This window comes from Hippocampus bargibanti, linkage group LG02 (genome assembly GCF_051943395.1).
Source record: "Hippocampus bargibanti isolate YZ-2025 linkage group LG02, ASM5194339v1, whole genome shotgun sequence".
In the NCBI taxonomy this organism is placed as follows: domain Eukaryota; kingdom Metazoa; phylum Chordata; class Actinopteri; order Syngnathiformes; family Syngnathidae; genus Hippocampus; species Hippocampus bargibanti.
The window spans coordinates 13,197,004-13,220,002 of record NC_142735.1 but is presented as its reverse complement, the minus strand read 5'-3'; the positions used below and the strand labels follow the sequence as shown (position 1 = coordinate 13,220,002).

The window sequence follows — 22,999 nt, the reverse complement described above, 5'->3', positions numbered from 1 at the left end:
TTGATTACATTGATTATTATAGGCAACATTTCGGTTTCCGAACAAACGGGTTTTCGAACGAAGTTTCTCGAACGGATTATGGTTGAAAACAGAGGTTTGACTGTAAAATCATTAAAGCAATTTCTCAAACGGCAACAATCGTAAGTCAAACCATAAACCTTGGATTGTTCAATGCCCAAACATTCCTGTCAAAATAATGTCTGTAAAACAATTTGATGGCACAACACAGAGGCAAATGGTGCACCAGTGCTCTGGAGCAAGATTAGTGGAGCAAAGAGACGGTACCAGGCGCTGCGGTTTGTTGGCGATAAGCGTCATTTACAAACGCTCAGGTTTCAGCGGGTGTTGACAATCATGGTGGCTTTATAGAACAGGATGAGTAGCCATTGATGTCTCTGCCAAGAAGGCTTTTATTGCAGCAAAGCTGTAAGTCTGACTAAAATGAAACTCCATGACTGGGTACTGAAAAGTGGATGATAAAGACGACAATTAACCTCATTTTTACTCATACTGACTGGAAAGGCCAATTTGTGTTGTTAGCAATGTTGGTGTGTATTTAATTATGGAAATTAAAAAAAACTGGACACTTGTAAATATCGGTTGATGCAATATATAAATATGCTTTTCTTGATACTTGCACTATGTACAGTTTTTTTATGAAACGGTTTTGCACATTTACATTTGTACAGTATACAGTTGACATTTTTATTTTGTTATGCTTAGAATATCTTGTTTTCTGTCCTTTCACCCTCCCACACCCATCCCATCCCCTTTCAAATTGCTGCTGTGGACTGCAAATTTCCCCATTGTGGGACGAATAAAGGTTTTCTGATTCTGATTCTGAAATACTTTTGCATTAATGTAAAAACTGGAGCTTTCAGCTGATGTTGTACTAATTGTCAAGATTGGATTGGATTGGATTGGATTTGCCTTTATTAGTCTCGCAGTGGAGAAATTTACATTTCACAGCAGCAAAGTTATGAAAGAAATGAAAGTAGAAAACCAAAACATAGGAGCTGCTGGAAAGGCAGCCACTCTCGCATTCATTCTTAAGCACTTCCTGTTTTTGTTACATAAAGCAGTTCCAGATGAGGAGAGAACCAAAGCGTCTCTTCACCAGTGGATCAGGGACATCATGGTGGAATGTGCACGTCGACTACAAGCTAAATGTTGAAAGCAAACACGCACCTGTAGCATCCATTGACGAAAAGATCGATGCCTTTTAATGAAAGTTTTGAACTTCCGTCATGCCACAGAAGCAGCATTTTATGCTTTTTCTTAGGTTTTTAAATAGCTGCGGCATCAGTCGTTCAGAACCTTTAAACTCATGGGTTTGATATTAATATACTGGGTAGAAACAGCTCTGTGAAAATCATAAAAAGGTGCAAATGATTTCATCCCAAAATGCCAGATTTGCGTCTTCCTTTAAACCAGGGGCTAAATTTACGGTAGAATTACTTCTTACCAAATTATGCGTGATTGGCTGAAAAAAAGTTGGAGATGATGATGAATTTTGTGCTCATGTACTGCAAATGTACTGCACGTTTTGTATAGACTTCTGTAAATCTCTGAAATTGATTGGTCTGTGCTCATCAAACTAAGAATTCATACCCCCACCCAAAAATGTAACTCATGTAAAAGAATAGAAAAAACAACAACAACAGAATGCACACTAAAACGGGCATGATATAAAAATTATGATTGGTTAGCCTTGGATACAATAACCGTCATTGTCGACTGTGTATTTGTATGTTTACAAGAGGCACTCATGATTTAAGAAAGAAACAGAAGCCCAATTTCGAGCGTTTGTATGAATGATAGTGTCAGTTTGTGCTTTTTGCAGATCTATTTATAAAGCTGTCATTTGAAAGCAGCACCGTGAAAGCAAAACGAATGCAGAGATCACTGCCGGCTATTTTTTCGCCACACTAAAGTAAAAATCAATGAGTTCCACGTCAATCTTTTTAACAGCAAAAATAAACCACTTCAATGAAGCGGATCAGCTGACGCTTACCAACGCAGTTGTCGCAGATGCTGCAGTGAGACGCTCGCGGCGGCCGGAAGATCTTGCATGTGTAGCAGTACTTGAGCTTGACGATCTGATTGTTGATCTCGATGTTGCGAATTCGAGGAGGTGGACGCTGGCCGCTGGGGACATTGCCGTTGGCAGCCTCTGCCGAAATATGTCTTCAGTTAATACTGATACGTGGTACGTTTGCATTACATCGACGGTGGTACATGTACTTACGAGACAGATTTGTTCAGAATCAGAAAACCTTTATTCGTTCCCTAACTCAATTTACTTTTATATCAAATCCATTGTCTAATGATTTGAAATTATTTAATTTTAACAAAGCAAACAAACCAAAAAGTTATCCTGAGAGGTCACTGTGAAAAAAGCCCTCCCAATGGAACTGACAAAACTAATTGTGATTTTTATGTGAAGCAGGGTTGTCGGCATTTGCTCGACATAACTAACAAAGTAACTTCCAATGGTAGTCACATTTAAAATGAAGTGATCAAATCAGGTCATCAGCAAAGTAACTAAGTTACTTTTTTCAATGTAACTGCGGCAAAAATTGAGTGACACACTTTTTTTTTTACATTACATTATGCATGTGCACCCAATATCGTGGCCATTCTGTTTCCTTTTTTTTTTTTGTTCTATGTTTTATATTTTCATCAAATGCATCCTTCACCCCCAGAGCAGATAAATGGAGGCAATTATAAACCTTAAGATTTATTGCAGTGGTGTAGCATCGTATTAGAGTCAAGAACATATAAAATGGTTGAGTCACAAGAAATGTGCCACTCCCTTGAGGCAGAAAAGCTCAGTCTGCAAGCGCCTGTGGCATTGCGTATTCCAAGAGGATGCTACTTCCACCCATACCCATCCTCCAGATTAGCCTTCACCCTGGGGGCCATGTGCTATCGCTAACAAATCACCACGGCTGGAGATTTACCAGCAGTTCAGATAGTGTGGCTACCAGCACTCTTATGAATTGAAAGACAAATTTTAATGTGTTGACGGGTGTGTTGTGTGACAGAAATTGGTACACTGATTAAGGTTTTGCATGAAGGACATTTAACCATTTTAATGAACAGCCAATATATCTTAGTAAAGAGGTTAAAAAGAAAATAATGATCGATACAGGTCGACATTAATTATCCATACCATGAAGGAAGCGTAAAGGGAGGACACATAAAATGGTTGAGTTTAATCATCCGTTTTAACACTGAAAACATGCAGCCTGTTTTATAATTGGAAAAAACATCAAAATAGTGGTGTTTTTTTCTAGTTACATTTTTTAATACCAGATTTAATTCCTTCAGAGGAAATTAGGAAAAGAAACAAAGAGCTTTCGTGAAATAAATTGCCAATATGATCACTTCATGATCTACTCTACCTTTTAAAATGGCTGAAAATGCAGGAGCTTATAATGATAATTAAACTGAATTTTTCTTCTTGCTTTTCCATGTGGCGAGCTAAATGAGTCACTGCGCTGATGAAGAAGGAGCGGCGGTTGCCAGCTGCCCCCCCTCAGAGGAGCGATTGGCTCAGCTTTGCCTTTAACAGCCACCGCCTATCACAAATCTCCACCCACGGCCGCTTTTGTGAAGCGAGATTGCTGCTGTAGGAAGCTGTGAATCTTTAACACAGAAAAGACCGAGTAACCTCGCGTGCAAGGGTTTGGGGAAATTACAGAAATATTGCACTGTGGTTTTCTTCTATGGTCATAAAAGACAGTCAGGGGACTGAGCAACAGAATTGCTTAGTGAGATGAGGATTAGGGCATTTGTTGCTATTACGAGGCCTGTAGCAAAAAAACATTTTTGAAGATGGCATATTTTCCGAGAGCGGCCCGGTAGTCGAGTGGTTAGCACACCGGCTTCACAGTGCAGAGGTCGCCGGTTCGCGTCCCGGTCCGGCCTCCCTGTGTTGAGTTTGCATGTTCTCCCTGAGCCCACGTGGGTTTTCTCCGGGTCCTCCGGTTTCCTCCCACACTCCAAAAAACATGAATGCAGGCAGATTGACCACTCCAAAATTGTCCCTCGGTGTGAGTGTGAGAGTGATTGTTGTATGTCTTTGTGTGCCCTGCGATTGGCTGGCAACCAATTCAGGGTGTCCCCCGCCTCGTGCCCGAAGACAGCTGAGATAGGCTTCAGCACCCCCCGCGACCCTAATGAGGAATAAGTGGTACGGCAAATGAATGGACGGATGGATATTTCACTAGAATCCATCACAATGATTTTTGTCCTTTTTTTATCCCAACAAAAACGATATGAGAGCATAATAATTCAAATCCAAATATTTTTTCAGTATCGGTAACTTTATTTTCAAGAATATTTTAATTGTAATTGAAATGTAATCAATCAAGAAAATACCTTAGATCTAAAACAAATTAAGAGTTCAGTTCACAAAAAGGGCACATAACGCATCCAGGGACATTTCTGTTGCGGCTATGTGCAAAAAATGTCATTTTGCAAAATGTCGTTTTTTTGTTCTTTTGACTTCAAGACGGCGCCGCGAGAGTGGCTGCCTTTCCAGCAGCTCATCTATTTCGTTTTTCTACTTTCATTCCTTTCATCACTTTGTAAATTGTAAATTTGTAAACTTTGTAAATTGTAAATTTCTCCACTGTGAGACTAATAAAGGCATATCCAATCCAATCCAATCAAAAATGTCAAAATGTCCACTTACACCAATGTAGAATGCCGGAATGACTATCAGAGAACGTATACTCCCGATCAAGTCTGCAGCATTCTTTAGCTCCATCTCTTGTGCTACAAAGCTGCCAATGACAGTCATGCCAACTGTGACTGTGGGCCAATTTTCGCTGTCACATTTTGCATTGTTTGCAAAGGCATTTTTACATGCAAGCCATTAGGATATGGACTTTGAGAATTGTGTTCAGACTTTCGACACACGGCTGTTGGTCGGCGGAAGCGAGCAAACTGCTTTAATCTAATATTCCATTGATGATGTTCAACTTTGTTCTTGAACAAAAATAGCAGACAGTAATATCTAAGTATGCTAACCGTCTCTGCTTCAACATTGTTCATGTTGTTTTTTGGGGGTTGTGTGAGTTTCACCTCTCACGCAGGTGATTAAATTGACTGACAGGAGGTGAAGTGAAGCTGCGCGACCGAACAGGCTTTTGCTGGTTTGTGGAAAAAATGCAATTGATTAATGAGGCCTCAATTCAATTGTATAAGTCTTATTCCAATCTTAAAATGAAGTCCAAGATGGAGCTCGACGAGGCAGCCGCGAGCAAGAGCTCTCACGAGCCGTGCTTTTTTGTTGTTTTTGTGTTTTCTTTTGTCACTTTGTGTTGTTGTGCGTCGTGTGGAAGGGATGTGGATTGTTTTCCAGCTTTTTTGGCCATCACATTCATCAAGGAGGAGACTGTGCTAAGTGGTTGTGTCTTTTCGGCAGCATGAATATGCCAGCACTGTTTTTGATTGGGAGGAATGTCGGTGCCATTTGACTGTCATCGCTGGACAGATCTGGGGGCGATTGTGCTTTTTTGTGCCTGTCATGGGCAGCATTTTCACAGCCCCGCTTTTTTCATCGAAAAGGTCGGTGCTGTTGGATAGTCTGCATGGCTTGAGGAGCCCCGATGAAAAGAAAGGAGTGTCAGCGCAGAGCGCCGATGCATATGTGTAACTGACATTGTTTGGAATTGAAGCGGATTTACGTGGGACAGGAGATGTGAGACAATCGCTTTCGTCAATGGATGCTACAACTTCGGGTTTGCTTTCAACATTTGGATTGTAGCAGATGTGCAGATCCCACCATGATGTTTGTGATTCCCTGGCGAAAAGGATGCTTTGATTCTGTCCTCTTTAACCTAGAACTGCTTCATACAACAAAGAGGGTGCATAAAGTGCTTAAGATTGTGCCTTTGTATTGTTATATTGTTTATTGTTTGTTTTGTTCTTTTAACTTCAAGATAGCACCACGAGAGTGGCTGTAAATAAATGTAATTTTCTCCACTGCGACATTAATAAAGGCTAATCTAATCCAATCCCATTCTTATTGTTATTATAATTTGCAAATAGGCTAACATGTAGTGTTTAAAACCCAAATGACCTCACCAATCTCCATCTCAATAAATGTGGCCTCCTCTGGGAGAGCGCGAGGAAGGACACCGGGGTCACTGAAGCTGGTCCTCAGTAGCATGGCTAAGACAAAGAGGAAAAGAACAGCGGCGAAGACTGGGATGGCAGCGGACAGGTGGACAGCCAGGTAAGGACACCTACAAGAAAAAAAAAGAGCAGGAGCGGTGTATAAGACCTTTTTCCTGACATCCATAAATATGGACTATAAAAAGGCAGCACGTCAACACACCATGCATATGGTCAACTGCTGTTCTGGTCATGAGGTCATAAAACGGAACATGTTAATGTCAGAGTTGGGAATAAATAACATCATGTCACACTGCCCTCACAGTCTGGAGGACTGGAAGAAAAAAATCCTCTCTGAATCAATACAAACTTCCCCAGGACCCTGGGCACCTATTGAGCATTCTAACAAAAATGTCAAATAAGGTAAATGGCTCTTATTGCACAGACAAAAGAACAATGAAACAGTCTTACAGAGGACCTATTGTGGAAAATGTAATTTTTAATATATTCCGTAGAAATTGTTATATCTCGGAAGGACCTGCTATTATAGCAAAGCGAAAAGGTAAGCAGAGCTGCATTGCTATTTGATGGTTGAACTGATTATCGTTCAATTGTGACAAGCAAAGCTCATTTGGGGATTTTAATAACACAGAAATTTTATTAAAACAAGTAAGAACTGTTTAAAAAAGTGTCCCCTAACAAGAAAGCCAAAGAAAAATTAAAACACACACAGAGTTGATTGCAATTGCGGTGGGAAGTCCACATTCTGGGAGCAAATTGTTTTGATGGTGTATGTGGAGTTTAATTAGTTACAGTAAAGTCTCGTTATATCGATATTCTCGGGAGTCGGAAAAAATATCGATATAACCAGACTATCGATATATCCGATCCTGCGGCATGTAAATTTTCTCCTTGCGTTCATAGAAATGGTATCGTAATAAGCAGTACTATCGATATAACCGATATCGATATAACGAGACTTTATTGTATTCTACTTTTAGCAGTAATGATCACATATTGTATTAGTACTTTGCTACTTTCATTACCAGCATTTACTTCAAATGTTCTAACATCAATAGGTACAGTGCAAAGAACTGTGATTACATCCCAAGTACCTAGAACAGGCATGGGCAAACTACGGCCCGCGGGCCACATACGGCTTTTCATACGGCCACGTTAGGCTTTTTAATCCGGCCCGCCGAACCTGCCCAAATTATAGTAAAAACAGCATCTGAAACTCATGACAAAAAGTTAGCGGACAACAGGGCAGATAACTGAAAAGTTGCCTGCCCCATCTTTCACAACCTGAAGCACAATGAGACAACTAATCACATTAAAAAACATTGTCAACATCGTACCTACTACAAATGCTACCTTGCTTAATTTATGGTAAATGTGCTGATTTTGCTGCAGTAGTTGATTGTCATTGTGGTGCACAAGGCAACGTTTGCATTGCTTCCTATGAGCCACTCAGCCCCTTTCATGAGTCTCACGTACACTTTACAGTCACGGTTTAATGTAAAATTACGTTTTGTAGCGTCACATATGTTGTTAGCTTCTATTGAATCTTTCTTCTGGGCTGAGGTTCTGTGCATCTATTTTGGAAAATGATATGCAATTGCACAACTTTATAACGCTTGCGAAAGTCCGGAAGAAAGCAGTATGTTTCTGATTGGCTGCCGTGCCGAGTATGCAAATTTCACTGCAGGTTGCCTATGTCTGTGTGCTCGGCGACGGTACACGTGTATTGTTTGCGCGTGAAGGCGAGGGCATCAGTGAAGAGTTTGTTGAGCGCGCGGTCAGGACAAACCATCTATGATTTGGCGGAATTTAACACAAGTAGGTATTATTGAGCTTGAATATTTCGTTGTGGAATAATATGTTTTGAATGTTGAAAGTGATTCCATTTTTCAATAAATGTTGATTTCTTTAACTTTGCCCCTTCAATGAAAACCTATTAAAAACAATCTTGATGAATCACAGTGCATATGTTATTTTAATCTATTTCTATTTCCTCCTCCAAGTATCTGCGAAATAGTATGTAAACGCCATATTCCTTGAGACAAATTTATTAACTGATCAGGGATATTTTTCACATTTGAAAGACAGTTAATAAATTGGGTTCTTACTGTGCTATGAGGTTTGTACACACTAAATTTAAAGGACAACCGGCACCATTTTTTTGTGTTTCCCACTGACATTATAAAAACGTTTTATAGCATCTATAATACCCAAAACAGGCAGGCTGATATTTTTAGTTAAATGAAAAACACCAATAAAAATGACTTCAAAATGAATCCGGAAATGGCCAGTTTCAGAAGGTCCCACCCCTTTGTTCGTGACGTCACGCCATGACGTCTTGCCTTGCTCGAGAATCAAAACAATGGCTTCAGATTCGGAGAAGATGTTTTCTTGTTAGTCATCCAGTTATGAATATGATTCAAATAGTTCTGAAGAGGAAAGCATAAATGTTTGCAATTGATTCAAGGAGTCCTCCCATATCAATTCGAGCCGCCAATGACAGCAATGTAGCACCCAGAAAATGCAGAAGATTGCGCCCAAGCTCCGTTGGGAATGGGCTGATTTGTCAGCTGGGAATTTGTGTCAGCGAATATCAAATAGTTGTTTTGGTGCAACACACAACCATGGCGTTATTTATGTGTTTTCCTTCTAATTTCGCTATCAACACGAAGTTTTCAGACCAAACAAAGTACCCAAAATGCATTGTGTGTCGCTTTCTCGGTCAGGGGCGGTCCAAACGTGACGTCACATGGGGATCGTCATCAACTCGAAAACAAGACTTAGTGAATATTCAGCGCAAGTCTTAGAACGTAAACTATAGCTATATGCTGTGGAATCTTTGTAAAATACGCTCAGTCAAAGTCATTTGAAGTGATTTTATAAATTATGGACATAACTTGTCGGGAGGCGTCGGTTGTCCTTTAATGCTTTAGGTTTAGTATTTCCGGCCCAAACACTCCCTCCCAATGCTCCTGGCCCGGCCCTTCTGTCAAATTTTAGAACCCAATGCGGCCCGCGAGTCAAAAAGTTTGCCCACCCCTGACCTAGAATCATTCAGCCATTATGTCACATTATTACTTCATTTCAAGCTATTGCACCTCATCCTGCAGAAGTTGCACTGTGGAGGCTAATTAAAGAGCTTAATATTGCATGCTAGTGACAACTTTGGGAAAATAATATGCAAGGACTTTAACGGTCACACAAATGAATACTATTGAGCATGGAAAAATTCCAGAAAATTCTCCTTGCGACATAAGAAGATGCTCCGCAATCCACAATATCATTTTGAGGTGTCTTGAAATGGAAAACTAGACCACATACATTTTTCATCTTACTTTATCTTGAGTTATTCTGTCCATCCAATTCCCAGAGCCTATCACCAGTCAGTCACAGAGCTGAGAATTGTTTTATATACCCATATTCATACTGCGTAAAGACAGGATAGGACCGTTATGTTCCAGTCTGAAATATAGGAGAATACATGAGATTGAAATAAACGTTGTCTTCTTTTACTCCGGCTAATATGTTTAAGATTTGTTTTGTGTTTTGTTTCTCAATGTATGATCAGATTAGAAACAAAAGCTTTGTTTTCATTCATTCCTATTTCCAACTATCTACCATTCTGATATTAAGTCTTCGAAACCTCAACATGTAGTCATAGACTAGCTGGAGGGAGGATTTCGAAAACATTGCTTGTCAGAGCTAGCACAAAACAAAAATGTCAGACAAAGCCTACTAAAACATTTTGAATTTCCATCCATCCATCTTCTGCCGCTTATCCGGGGTCGGGTCGCGGGGGCAGCAGCTTCAGTAGGGAAGCCCAGACTTCCCTCTCCCCAGCCACTTCTTCTAGCTTGTCCTGGCGGATCCCGAGGCGTTCCCATGCCAGCTGGGAGACATAGTCTCTCCAGCGTGTTCTGGGTCGTCCCCGGGGTCTCCTGCCAGTGGGGCATGCCCGGAACACCTCACGAGGGAGACGTCCCGGGGGCATCCTAATCAGATGCCCGAGCCACCTCATCTGGCTCCTCTCGATGTGGAGGAGACATTTTGAATTTATTAGGGTTAATCAAGGGCACTTTAAAAGGAACAGAAACAATCCCTCTTGAATTTTGTGCCAAATCCTACGTCATCTATGGTGAGACTAAAAAAAGTTCTCAATTGAGTAGTGCTGTTTAAAGTTCACGTTACAGGTGTAGAAAAAAAAGATGTGAAATTATTTATTTTATTTTCGTTCTTTTAAACCTCATAAACCTGACATTTCAACAAGGTTGTGTACATTTTCTTAAATCATATCGCAGATTTTCACCAATTCCATGTGGGCCTGGAATGTATCCCTGCAATAAACACTGGTTGACTGTAAATAAATAAAAGGGTGCGAAACAAGCTGAAGGTCAGTAAACCACAACCAAAAAGCAAAGTCCACCAGTTTGTGCTGGCATACAGTACACACACCTGCAGAACTGGTCTGATGTGTCTCTATTTTCCCACAATAGGAAACAAGAAGTGGAGCTCAAGTCATTTCCTCTGGAGCGTAATGCCCATTGTTGACTGGTGGCCATTTGAGTCATATATTGTCATCGATTCCCATCAAGACCGCAATTCCCGCGTGGTTGCGAGTGCTTACTGGGCAGCCGAGGAGCAGGCTGATGATGCTATGGTGACACTGTGAGGTCATCTCTCACTGGATGAGCAGAGAAAAAAAATGAACTTAATCGCCCGATCAATACCTGAGGGGGAATGATTTCATCTGCATGGCCTATTGATCTGATCACCAGTGAATCTTCTTCCTGACTCACCTTACTTGGGCTTTGTGGCTCTTGCGCAAAGTTGGATGTATTTGACCAATTTATGCAAGTGCAATTCAAACAATTGTCTCCACTCTCAACTGCCATTGGGCGTGTCCGCTGAATACACCAAAACCACATAATGCTCAACAGTCAACTAAATAGCATTTCTACATCCGAGGAAAATGGATGCCATTTTGCTCAACGTACTTGTCATGCCCCCTGATGACTTTTGAATGGAATATAACAACGAGGCTCCCTAAAGACTGCATGAGGGCCCAATTTGTCACACTCAAACAGGAAAACCTTATCCAAACCAAAGGACTGATGTTTCTTGCAACCAATTACTATCTAAAAGTATAACATGTATGTGTCACACTGCTTTGACTTGCTACTTATGTTGTGCACACACAGACGGAGCTAGTGTTGCTTATTTGAAACTTTGGTGGAGGAGCTATTCTCCATATCTCTATGGCTACCATATAGTGTTGGAGTCACGTTTTGAACTTTGCACACGGTCCACATGACGTTATAATATATTGTTAGGTAGTGGACAACATTTTTTGTATCAGCTGTGTGTATTGCAGCCAATAAAGCTATCATGGGCACATTAATGCTCCTTCCTTTCATGTGTTTGTCTGATTGTGGTAAGGATGTATCCAATCACACGATTCTCCTTACAAATAAGACAAAAAAGAAAGAAAAAAAACACTCAAAATAAGCGAAGACATCAGTAAATAAGACCACTCTCTGAAGCAAGGTTTAAAACAAATTGCGATACAGCAGTGACTCATAAACCTTTATTACTACTTCACCATTACAAGCTGTGCCTACCGTGCCTAATCATGCAACGTGATACATAATGTAACTGGCTATGCCCAGACATACACAGCGGGGCCGCCAGTTTGACAGAACATCATCACATAAACAGTTTTATACTGTCCGCTTCTTTTCCAGGGCAGAGGCTGGAATAAAACAGGAAGGGGGGGGGGGGGGTATTTTGTCCTGCTCTTTTGCGAATGCACCTTGGTAGATATGTCATGAGAGTGGAGCTTTGCGTACTCACAGCAGCTCAAATCTCACAAAACCTCTGTTATTCCATTTGAACATCCCCTTCAAAACTACAAATAGCTATTATGAAGCACAATTGAATGTCCGTGGTTTGTTAGCTTGAACCCTTGAAATGCCGCTCTGCTGAATAAAAACATGCAACATCCCTGTAACTTTATACAACAAATTTATCTCCAACAAATATATACAAATATATTGGAACAATGAAACTCCATGAATGTCACTTTAACATACTTCCTTCACACCAATTACTACATTTCTATTTCTCGGGTCTTTGGTGGCATGATGTGACATCTGAAGGGGTTTTCAGTCGAGGAGAGGTTCCACAGAAAACCAACTGCAAATAGGCAGTGTTTCACTGTGTTGCATGTAGAAAAGTAGAGAATAAGAAGATACATTAAAATATAATGTATTGCCTTGATTGTTAATTGAATTGTTGAAGCTAGAATGGCCACAGCTGAAGTCATAGTTGTTCTATTGGCCAGCAGTCGCAACCATTTTTTTTTCTATCACCTTCTAAAACTATTAGACTTGCAATCATTATCTGGTGGGATACTGATGGACATTCCCAATTTCAAAACATGCTCCTCTCCAATGCTGATTTTATGTATTTATTTTTAATCTAGGTAGCCCGGTGCCAAGTGGTCCCTGGCTTGTTACAGCTGTTTTAAAGGACAACCGACATCACTTTTTTGTTTCCTAACTGACATCAGAAAAACGTTTCATAGCATCTAAAATACCCAAAACACGCAGACTGATATTTTTAGTCAAATGCAAAACACCAATAAAAATGACTTAAAGTTCAATAGTTGTATTAAGTTCATCCTGTCTACTTGATATCTAATTTAAAACAGATTTTTTTCTTTTTTGGAAGGTGGAAGTATACGCCGATACATGTCAGGTATTTGAACACCTACAATACACTCTCTGTAAAAAAAGAATCTGTTTTAAATTAAAATATGACTTAAAGTGTCCAAAAACTACTTCAAATTGAACCCGGAAGTGGCCCGTTTCAGAAGGTCCCGCCCCCTTGTTCGTGGTGTTACCCCAAGACGTCTTGCCTTTCTGGAGAATCAAAACAATGGCTTCAGATTCGGAAAAGATGCTTTCTTGTTACTCATCTAGTTATGAATATGATTCAAATAGTTCTGAAGAGGAAAGCATACATGTTTGCAATCAATTAAATTTATTTCGGTCATTTTGATGCATCTGGAGAGAAATGTAGTGACAAACTCTTTAGTATTCACAGTACCCAAAAAAGGCAAAAGAGGGAGACAAAGCTCCATGTAAATTGTTTCTTGGGACGTTTTGTAAGCGAATATCAAATACACTGTAGAATTCTTAGCGCAACACACAACGATTCACCATCGCGTTATTTATGTGTTTTCCTTCTAATTTCGCCATCAATACGGATCAACACGCACTTTTCAGACCAAACAAAGTTCCGCAAAATGCATTGAGGTGATGCAAGGTATGTCCTTTCTCGGTGAGGGGCGTTCCTTCAGTGACGTAGGGTGAGGACTCGTCGCCAACTCAAAAACAAGAATATTCAGCGCGAGTCTTAAAACGTAAAATATAGCTATGTGCAGTGGAATCTTTGTAAAATACGCTCAGTAGAAGTCATTTGAAGCGATTTTACAAATTATGGACACAACTTGTCCGGAGACGTCGGTTGTCTTTTAAGGTTACTGCAATCCAAGTGACCTCAAAAAATAATTAATTAGCATCCATTTCCCCCAAATAATCAGAATTGATGACTGTATGCATCCATCTTGTAAAACTGCAGCACCCAAAAACCCAGCATTAAGTTGGGGAAACATACGGCAGGCATTTGTTGTATTTAATCGCAAAAGATATGGGCTGAATAAAGGTTGCTTTGTTCATGGCTCTTTGGAAATATTCAAAGACTGCGAATACTCGCATAAAAGTGGGAAGGCTTCTGAAACGATAAGACTGTTTTTATCTTTATCAGAGTAGTAACCAGGTTTTTTGTGAGCTCAGGTGTGAAAATAGCGCAAGCAATGAGGTATGAACCAATCGTGAACTTCAACCTGGCAGTTCATCCTTGTCGTAACTATCTTGGTTTGGAGGTGCCCTTAAAAACTCTTTGAAAATCTAATCCAAAGGATGTAAAAGCGTGCAGTTTTATACTAGAGAGGATACAATCTGTTCTGTGGGTTTAAATCCATCCTGCTGGTTACGCAACGTTTAAATACCATATGGGAGTGAAAATACATGTGATGTAGTGTCACTGGTATTTTTCTATGATTAAATAAAGGATTAGAGTGATTGCATCAAAAGGACATTGATCAGTTAACACAAGGGTCGGGAACCTTTTTGACTAAGGGAGCCATAAAACTAAAATATACACGCACGCGCACACACACACGGGGGTGCGCACACACACATACAAACGCGTGCGCACGCACATACAAACGCAAACACGCACGCATGCGCGATCACTTTTCAACAAAATATCAGAATGTATTATTTAAAATAACTTTGTGATAGTACTCACAGTTAACATGAATACTTTTCCGTTCCTCATGATTGGTAAAAATCCAGGCTAGCCTGCACACGGCTCATAAACTTCCACACTTGCTATCTGCAATATACTTCTCCCAGAAGTATGTTGATACTAACGTTAACATGGGGCTTATTAAAATGTCACTGACATTCGACTATTTCATCGATGGTATTGTTTCATTGCAAATTATCAGAACATTTTCTCTCCTCAAACGCTAATGCTCCGGTGCATTCAAGCTGAAGTGCACTCGTTGGGCTCATTTAAAGGGGCGTTTACCTGTTTCAACTGACGGCCAGTATCATCCAATCAAAATGGCGCTTTCAGCCAACCTAGGTCAGTGTCATCCAATCAAAATTGCGCTTTCCGCCAACTGCAGCCCCAACGGGAAATGAACGGCGAAAAAACGAAAAAATGTATTTAGTTTTATCGGGGAGCCATATGCAATCGTCATAAGAGCCATATATGGCTCGTGAGCAATAGGTTCCCGACCCCTGAGTTAACAGGACAAACATTGGGGAAAAAAAGGTTTATGTTCATTTGTGTACAAAAAGCTGCTCCATTTATCTGGCATCCCTTGAAGAAAAAAAGTCGATACAAATGTACTGGAAAAAAATTACAAATGAAACCTCGAAAAAGAAACCTATGACAACGCCTGCAAATGTGTCAGATAAATGGAGCATGGACTCAAAAGGAGACATTAATCAAATTATTGCGACATTAGCTAAACCCAGCCACCATTTATGAGACAGGGTGGGGCTGGATGCTGAGGGAGGCTCCTATGTCTGTTACAGGATCCGCAGTCGCTCTGCAGGCTAGCTCTAAATGCCACCTTCTCTCTCTCCTCCTCTTCTTATTCCTCATACAACACACCCTGAGCTGACAGCCGGACACCATGAGAGTTTCCGCTCGGTGACATGAGTATCCTCCAAAATGCTTTGATATCCTGGGGCGAACAGACATATGACACTGTCCTCATGGTATGTTGCTTGATCTTTCTGCCAAGAGCTATAATGTGGTCATCAATATGCTTTATACACACACACACACACACACACACACACACACACACACACACACACACACACACACACACACACACACACACACACACAAGTGCGCGCGTGCGGGCATTAATGTCATGAGGATCAAGTAAGCATTCATTTGACAAAAAAATAACTAACACAATAATCATCATCATCAGTATTGTCAGATTTTTCCTGCAACAGCTAAATAATGCAAACACATATAGAAATAGTGCTTCATGTGCGAATACTGAACTACATTTTATAATGTGATTAAGGACTTGGCTCAACATAAGTAATTACAAGACTCAAATTGCTTGAAATTTAATGGGGACTCAAATTGAATTGACTAATTTTGGATAGGCTTGAAAGTTCCTGATTTGTGAGGTATGCCGAACACAGAAAGGTGTTGGTGCTTTGCTTGGACACATTATACAGTATTATGATAAGTAATGTGGGGTTCAATGGAAGTCACTTAAGGGCTTACGGTTTATTCATCTGGCTATTGTTGTTTTGGGTATGTGCACAAGAGACTACCATTTTCTTAATAAAAAAACTTGTGAAAATGTTTATGCTGAAGTTGCCAAAGTGGAAATAAAAGTAGGTGTTTTCAGCATAGTAAAATTGTGTCATTTGAATGACAAATTAGTACAAATGACATTTTATTTACGTCAAAGATCTTAAATTTGAAATAGTCACAGTTTCTTGGAACACAACATCAGAAATATTCAAAAGAGAAGAATCGACATAATGCCAGAGGGCACAAAACTAACAGTTTAAGACCACAAGAGCTGCAAAGAAATCAATCCATCCCAGAAAGCAAACAAACAACCTAGACATACATTCTCGTCTTGTGTATCTGTGGCAAATAGCTCAATTCATCTTTTATACCTAGTCTTCTGTTTCCACAATTTAACACCGATTAACAATTCTTCACACATCACCTCAACTGAGTAGACATCAACATTAAATTTACTCGCGAGGACATTAAAGAACCAATTAGCCTTTTTGGATTGTTAAGTAATTATAAAAGAGGACAGGCACTAAAACAGAAGTCTTTAGGAAGGCCACTCACACTGACCAATACTTACTTTTCGATTCTAACCACCCTCTACAACACGAACTCAGAGTTATCAGGACCCTCCAGCTTAGGGCTAAACTAATACCAACAAGCGTCAAAGGTAGAGAAAAGGAGTCAAAACATATCAGGAGAGCAGTCACAAACTCTGGTTACCCTCAGTGGTCTTTTAACAAATGTTATCATGAAAGAATAGGGAATGAAACCAACAATTCTGAAGATACTAAAAGGAGAGGAGTAGCAGTACCTTCCATTGCAGGAGTTTCTGAAAAACTACAGGGTCCTTTGGCAACACAACATTCCTACTTATTTCAAACCGATAAACACTTTCAGGCAAAAATTAGTGCACCCAAAAGATAGGCTGCCCAATGAAAAACAAAGTAATGTAGTTTATTCAATACATTGTAAAAATGATAATTGTAAAGAGCAATACATTGGGGAGACCAAACAAATTCTCCAAAAAAGACTATCAACATCGCAGGGATAATATTAGTGGGCCTCAATCGGCAGTACATATGCACCTAAAAGCTAGCAACCACTCATTTCTACGCCGTAGCCTTCGTAAAGACTTCTGTTTTTAGTGTTCTGTCCTCTTTTATAATTACATACGTACTTTACAATCCAAAAAGGGTAGTTGGTTCTCTTTAATGTCCTCGCGTGTAAATTTAATGTTGATGTCTACCGAGTTGAGGTGATCTGTGAAGGATTGAATTTCTTGTTTTTTAATTATGACAAAAGTATCGTCCACATATCTAAACCAGTGTCTCGGTTTTGTCCCCGGGAAGGATGTGAGGGCCTGTTTCTCCGTCTCTTCCATGTACAGATTAGCCACTTTGGGTGAAACTGGTGAGCCCATAGCACAACCATGAATTTGTAAAATGTATCCCTAAATTGAAAATACGTAGTATTAAGGCAGATTTCCAATAATTGGCAGATGTGGTCTGGTTTAAGTTTGGTTCTTTCATGCAGAGAAACGTCCAGCAGTCTTTCATGCAGAGAAACGTCCAGCAGTCTCGTCCTCACCACTGAGACTGCTGCTGGGGTTGGGACAGATGTAAAGAGATAAGTCACATCGTAAGATGCCAATGTTTCCTCAGGTTCCAATATAAGTCTTTGATCCTCTCTACAAACCCTGTGGTGTTCTCTACGTGATATTCTGTGTTACCAACCAACGGAGCTAAGATAGTTTTTAAATATTTGGCTACATTGTATGTAGAGGAGTCAATGCTACAAACAATGGGTCTGAGGGGGAACCCTTCTTTATGTATTTTTGGCAGGCCATAGATACATGGCGTGGCCTCTCCCGGGTATAATCTAAAATACATCTGTTTGTCTATGTTTTCCTTTCTCTAACTTTTGGAGACAGTCTATCATTTCTTTTTTGTATCTATTGGAAGGGTCCCTTTTTAGTTGCTCATACGTGTAAGAATCACTGATTAACCTATTCATTTTGTTTGCTGACGAAGTTTTTTGGATAAGAAGCGAAACGTCCGACACCTTCAAAGAAGTACAGATGACAGCTGAAGAAACCTTTTCATCAATTTTAGCGAAAGAAAATAGATGGTTCGAAAGTCGAGTAAAAGAAGCTATTTTCATAAAATGGCAAAATCCTTCCCTTAACCGTAATGGTGGGGTGAGATTTAATTTGGATCGTTCATACAATAGACTGCTTAGGCAACATAGGCTTAGTTATGCTGATGAGGTGATACCAGGGCAAATTGAGCAATCAGGCCAGTCGTCAGTCAGGACAATAGAAGCAATCAGTGGAGCCGCAGCGATTAGTCCTCTGCTCCCCCCAACCTGAGAGCAGGGACCAATCAAAGCAGAGTCCGGCACCACCACGTCTGGACAGTAGGGATATATATAGGGCTGAAACTACCAGTAAGACTTTAGTTTGCTGACAAAGCTTCTTGGATAAGAGGCGAAACGTCCTACACCTTCAAAGAAGTACAGATGACAGCTGAAGAAACATTTTCATCGATAACTAATGAAGGGATAAAGGTAGGTTCCATTAAAAAAAACAGTGCCCAACAGCTGCTACAAAAGAGAGACGTCACATCGCCTGAATTTTAATCAAAACAAGTGAGGGGGATACTGTCTGCTCTGTTCTTCTGTCCTTGGCCCCGTGGTGCTCGAGGCTCAATTTTACACACAATATGTTGATTTGTTGAACTCTATGACATGAAAAGAAAGAATTTAAACATGACATAACATTCAACGGGGCAGCCCGGTAGTCGAGTGGTTAGCACACCGGCTTCACAGTGCAGAGGTCGCCGGTTCGCGTCCCGGTCCGGCCTCCCTGTGTGGAGTTTGCATGTTCTCCCCGGACCTGTGTGGGTTTTCTCCGGGTCCTCCGGTTTCCTCCCACACTCCAAAAACATGCATGGCAGGCAGATTGACCATTCCAAATTGTCCCTAGGTGTGAGAGTGACTGTTGTATGTCTTTGTGTGTCCTGCGATTGGCTGGCAACCAATTCGGGGTGTCCCCCGCCTCGTGCCCGAAGACAGCTGAGATAGGCTCCAGCAACCCCCGCGACCCTAATGAGGAATAAGCGGTACGGAAAATGAGAGAGAGATAATATTCAACATAAATATGATGGTGACCATACTATGCAGTATTTTTGAGATACGACCCATCATTCAACTAATATTTTTGAGTTAACTCGTGAGATAATGCCCACTTAATGATAATGCTAACATGGAATAGTATCAACAATCGCCATGTGACAAAAACCTTCTTTTCATTTTTTTTCATTATGCCATGACTGTTAAGCCAAACTGTCATGATCTGGTTGGCGACCAACGGGGGGCGCTGTCGGCCCCGCCTGCACCTGCACAGGTGCTGGTCGTCCCGATCAGATTGGCGACCAACGGGTAGCGACGTCAGCCCTGCCGGCAGCCTCGCAGGTGCTGGTCGTTATAATCACTCACTTAAAAGGACACCCGGCATGACCATCCGTTGTCGGTTCATTGTTTGCTGCATGCATTGTGTATGTGTTTGTTTAACCTTGGCGGACTTTTACTTTTGGTCTTCTTTTGCTACTTTGTATTTCTTCCATTCAGATGATTTTGATGTTTCACATTTTGTTCCAGCTGACTTTATTTTAATACAATTTGTCAAACAACCTCCTGCTCCCTCCTGCCTGCTTTTTGGGATCCGCACCCGCCATCACAACCGGATCTCATTTCTTGAGGCACGAATGTGAGCTGTTTTGCTGACACGTTCAGCCTCGGGGTATTTTTTTTCAAATATGTTTGTGTCGACTGATGACTTTTGTAATTAGACCCGGGTCACAGCTTTAATATGTATCCCTCCATCACAGATAATTAAGATGGGGTATAATATGAATGTGGCACACTAACAACCCTCCAGCCATTAGTCTTGGCCAAGCCTTGCCCAGAATGAGTGTTTCTTTGCACATAACAGATCCTTATGCCCACACGGAAAAAAAAAGGGCAATGGGCCACTCAAGAACTGAGAAGAATGAGATAGGTGGGTCCCAAACACGCAAACAAACATTCTCTGAAAGACCCAATAGATCATGTTGTAGTATAGAAAAGTCCATCTGTAACATACCTCTTGTGTTAAAAAAAGCAAAAATAAAAAAACATACCTGAAGGGGTTCATGTTTCCAAGCGGAAGAGGCCCCATTGGCAAATTTGGTCGAATCTCTGGATTCATTTAAGAATTTCATCTTTTTCATGATCAATGCGAGACTGTGAGACTTTCTTGTACTGTGTTTAAACCAATCAGTAAAATATAATACTGCACGGTATTCCTGTTTTAACATTGTTCTTCCCAAATGATCCAACAAGTGAACTGAATTATTTACAGCCTAAGAATCCAGCTGAGACAATGGTCTTCTTTTGAAATACCTCAGAACAGATTAATATTCGTTTACAGAATACAATACAACAATGCAGTTGGGCTAATGGTCTGGTTTTCAAAGACACATTGACTGGCCCTTCATTTACACTTAGTTTCATCTAAAAAAGATAACATTAATCTTTCTTCTAAAGATAAATAAATAGATAAATAAATAAAATTGGGCAATGAGTTTACATGTTTTGTCTCGTTCTTTTTCTCAATGTAAATCAAATGAATACCCCGCTCATCTTTTTTAAAAGGAACACAACTGTTTTCATTTGGCCATGTTTGAAGAATAGATGGTTCCACCGTCTTGGGAGGAAGAGAAAACATTAAAATAAAGGCCAGACTTTCTGTCTCACAGGAAAGCGATTAAATATTTATCAACTCAAAGAGACTGGTCAGGCATGAACCTTCAGAGACTGAATGTGGTCGACATGCACAACAAATCTACTGCTAAATCATCAATGTTGTTGATTAAAAATGAATAACCCAATAATGACTGCAAATTAAGAGAATAGCATCTTGTGGACAATTGATGGTCAAGGCATTTCATGGAGAAAAAATGTGGATAACACACCCAACCTTGCAGGTGCATATTATTTCGATAAGAATAAACATTTCGTGTATAAACATACATATATGATTCTTGGCCCAGATAGTTTTTCAAGCAGATGACATATTCATTGGTAGCACACACGACATGAAAGCCATCCAGAGACATGCATCTTGATTAAAATGCTAAAAATTGGCCTAATTGTCAGTTTGTGTGGATCCTGCGTTCAGTGTTCTCGGATCAGACAAACCGGTGCAAAAATGATGGTCTTCTGTGGCATAAATATGGCTGGCATTGGCTTATCTCAGTGAAGCCTATAATTGCTTGTTTGTGTATGAGGCCAAATCAAATCACTTTGGTGTTGTCAGATAAATTGAGACAGAAGTAAACCGATTAACCACTGATGTGTCTTCTGTCTGGAATTTGTGGGTTGGGAGGAGTAGTAAAATGGGTTTCTCAGAACATTAAACTTTGAATTCCTTTCAATTCACCATGGACTGGAACATTGTAAATGTTTGGGGAATGTTCGTGCCAATAAACAAGTGTAGGGTGGTTATGAAAATGACATCGACTTACTCGAAGGCGAAGAAGAGGGCGCAGGTACCGACGATGAGGAAGAGGGTCAGGTAAAAGACTCCCTTCTGCCGGGCCATCATCACTCGTCCATCGCAGCAGAAAGTGTTCTTGCCTGGCAGCTTCTCCCATTTCCGCACCTTCTTGCTTATCATCACAGCCGACATGATGATCACGCTTCAGCTATTTTTAATTTTTTTAATCAAGATGTTATTCACTGAGCAGCGTGACACATCTCTGCATGTTCTCGAGTAAAAAAAACGTGGGAGCGAGAGAGAAGCGTTGCAGTCACATTGTCATCAGCAGTCTTTATTTTCTCTTTGCTCTCCTGTTCTGCGGCAACTCATTCCCACGACGACGCGAAGAACAATCGCGCTTTCTTCACGCCCTTGCTGGAAGAAATTACACATTCACCCACGGGCACTCGCTGCAGACGTTTCCCCCGTCGCTCCACAAATAAATCCACCCGTGGAGGAGCGAACCTTGACCCAGCTCAATGATCAACGCTTGGCCAGGCAAGCGACTTCCCATCGATAAAATAAAATAAATAAAACGTGAAAAGAGCCGCAATCACCAATAAACTATCACTATTTTCTAATAAAAATATGAGATTGAATACTTAAAATGTACCCATAAAGAGGCTGAAAATAGCTGCTTTCGTGTAAACTTCTTCAATCGCAGGATGCCAGATTCCCCGTTTCAGTCAATGGCAGCAAGGAACACGCCTAGATTCAAGTGTCTCCCCTTAAAGGGCCAGCATAACACATACGCCGTATGTGTACGGTATACTGTACAGTTTTTGCTGCGCCACCTTAATGGGTCACATGCACCAATTAGTGTTCTGCAACGTGAACACCTAAACCAGGGGTCTAAAACTCGCGGCCCGCGGGCCAACTACGGCCCCCGAAAGAATATTGTGCGGCCCGCCTTGATATGAAAGATTAATGTTAGTGTGGCCCGCATGATTGATATGAAGAAACTTGTGTGTGGAGCTGAACATACCGCTGAACAACCATGGAACAAACCACCATTTTGGAGCTACAGAGGAAATTTAATCACAGATTTGCAGACTTCAAGACGCACAAAGCCACATTTCAAATTTTTGTGGCCCCATTGTCTTTAGATGTGCAAGATGCCCCTCCTGTGTTCCAAATGGACCTACAGTGCAACTCTGCACTCAAAGCCAAGTTCAGGGATGTGAATGGAGAAGCAGACAAGCTTGGGCAATTTTTGAGAGAGTTAACCCCCAGCTTCCCTGAACTTTCCCGAACGTTCAAGCGGACCATGTGTCTTTTTGGGAGCACATACATATGTGAAAAGCTCTTCTCCACCTTGAACTTCAATAAGTCCAAGTACAGGTGCAGACTTAC

The 22,999-nt window shown here is 40.7% G+C and overlaps 1 protein-coding gene across 2 annotated transcripts in view; it reads right to left on the bottom strand.

Annotated features, from left to right (window-relative positions):
* Positions 1 to 22,359, bottom strand: part of zdhhc9 (zDHHC palmitoyltransferase 9) — a 32,654-nt gene extending 10,295 nt beyond the window's left edge. Inside the window, exons 1-3 of one of the 2 annotated variants that reach the window (XM_088989469.1) lie at positions 21,633 to 22,359; positions 6,100 to 6,260; positions 2,015 to 2,173 (exon numbers count right to left, since the gene is read on the bottom strand). In XM_088989469.1, coding sequence (XP_088845595.1) covers positions 2,015 to 2,173; positions 6,100 to 6,260; positions 21,633 to 21,796 — 484 coding nt within the window. In that variant the 5' untranslated portion in view covers positions 21,797 to 22,359. The remainder of the gene's footprint in view (positions 1 to 2,014; positions 2,174 to 6,099; positions 6,261 to 21,632) is intronic. The other variant, XM_088989468.1, reaches the window with a different exon arrangement.
* Between the last annotated feature and the right edge of the window lie 640 nt (positions 22,360 to 22,999).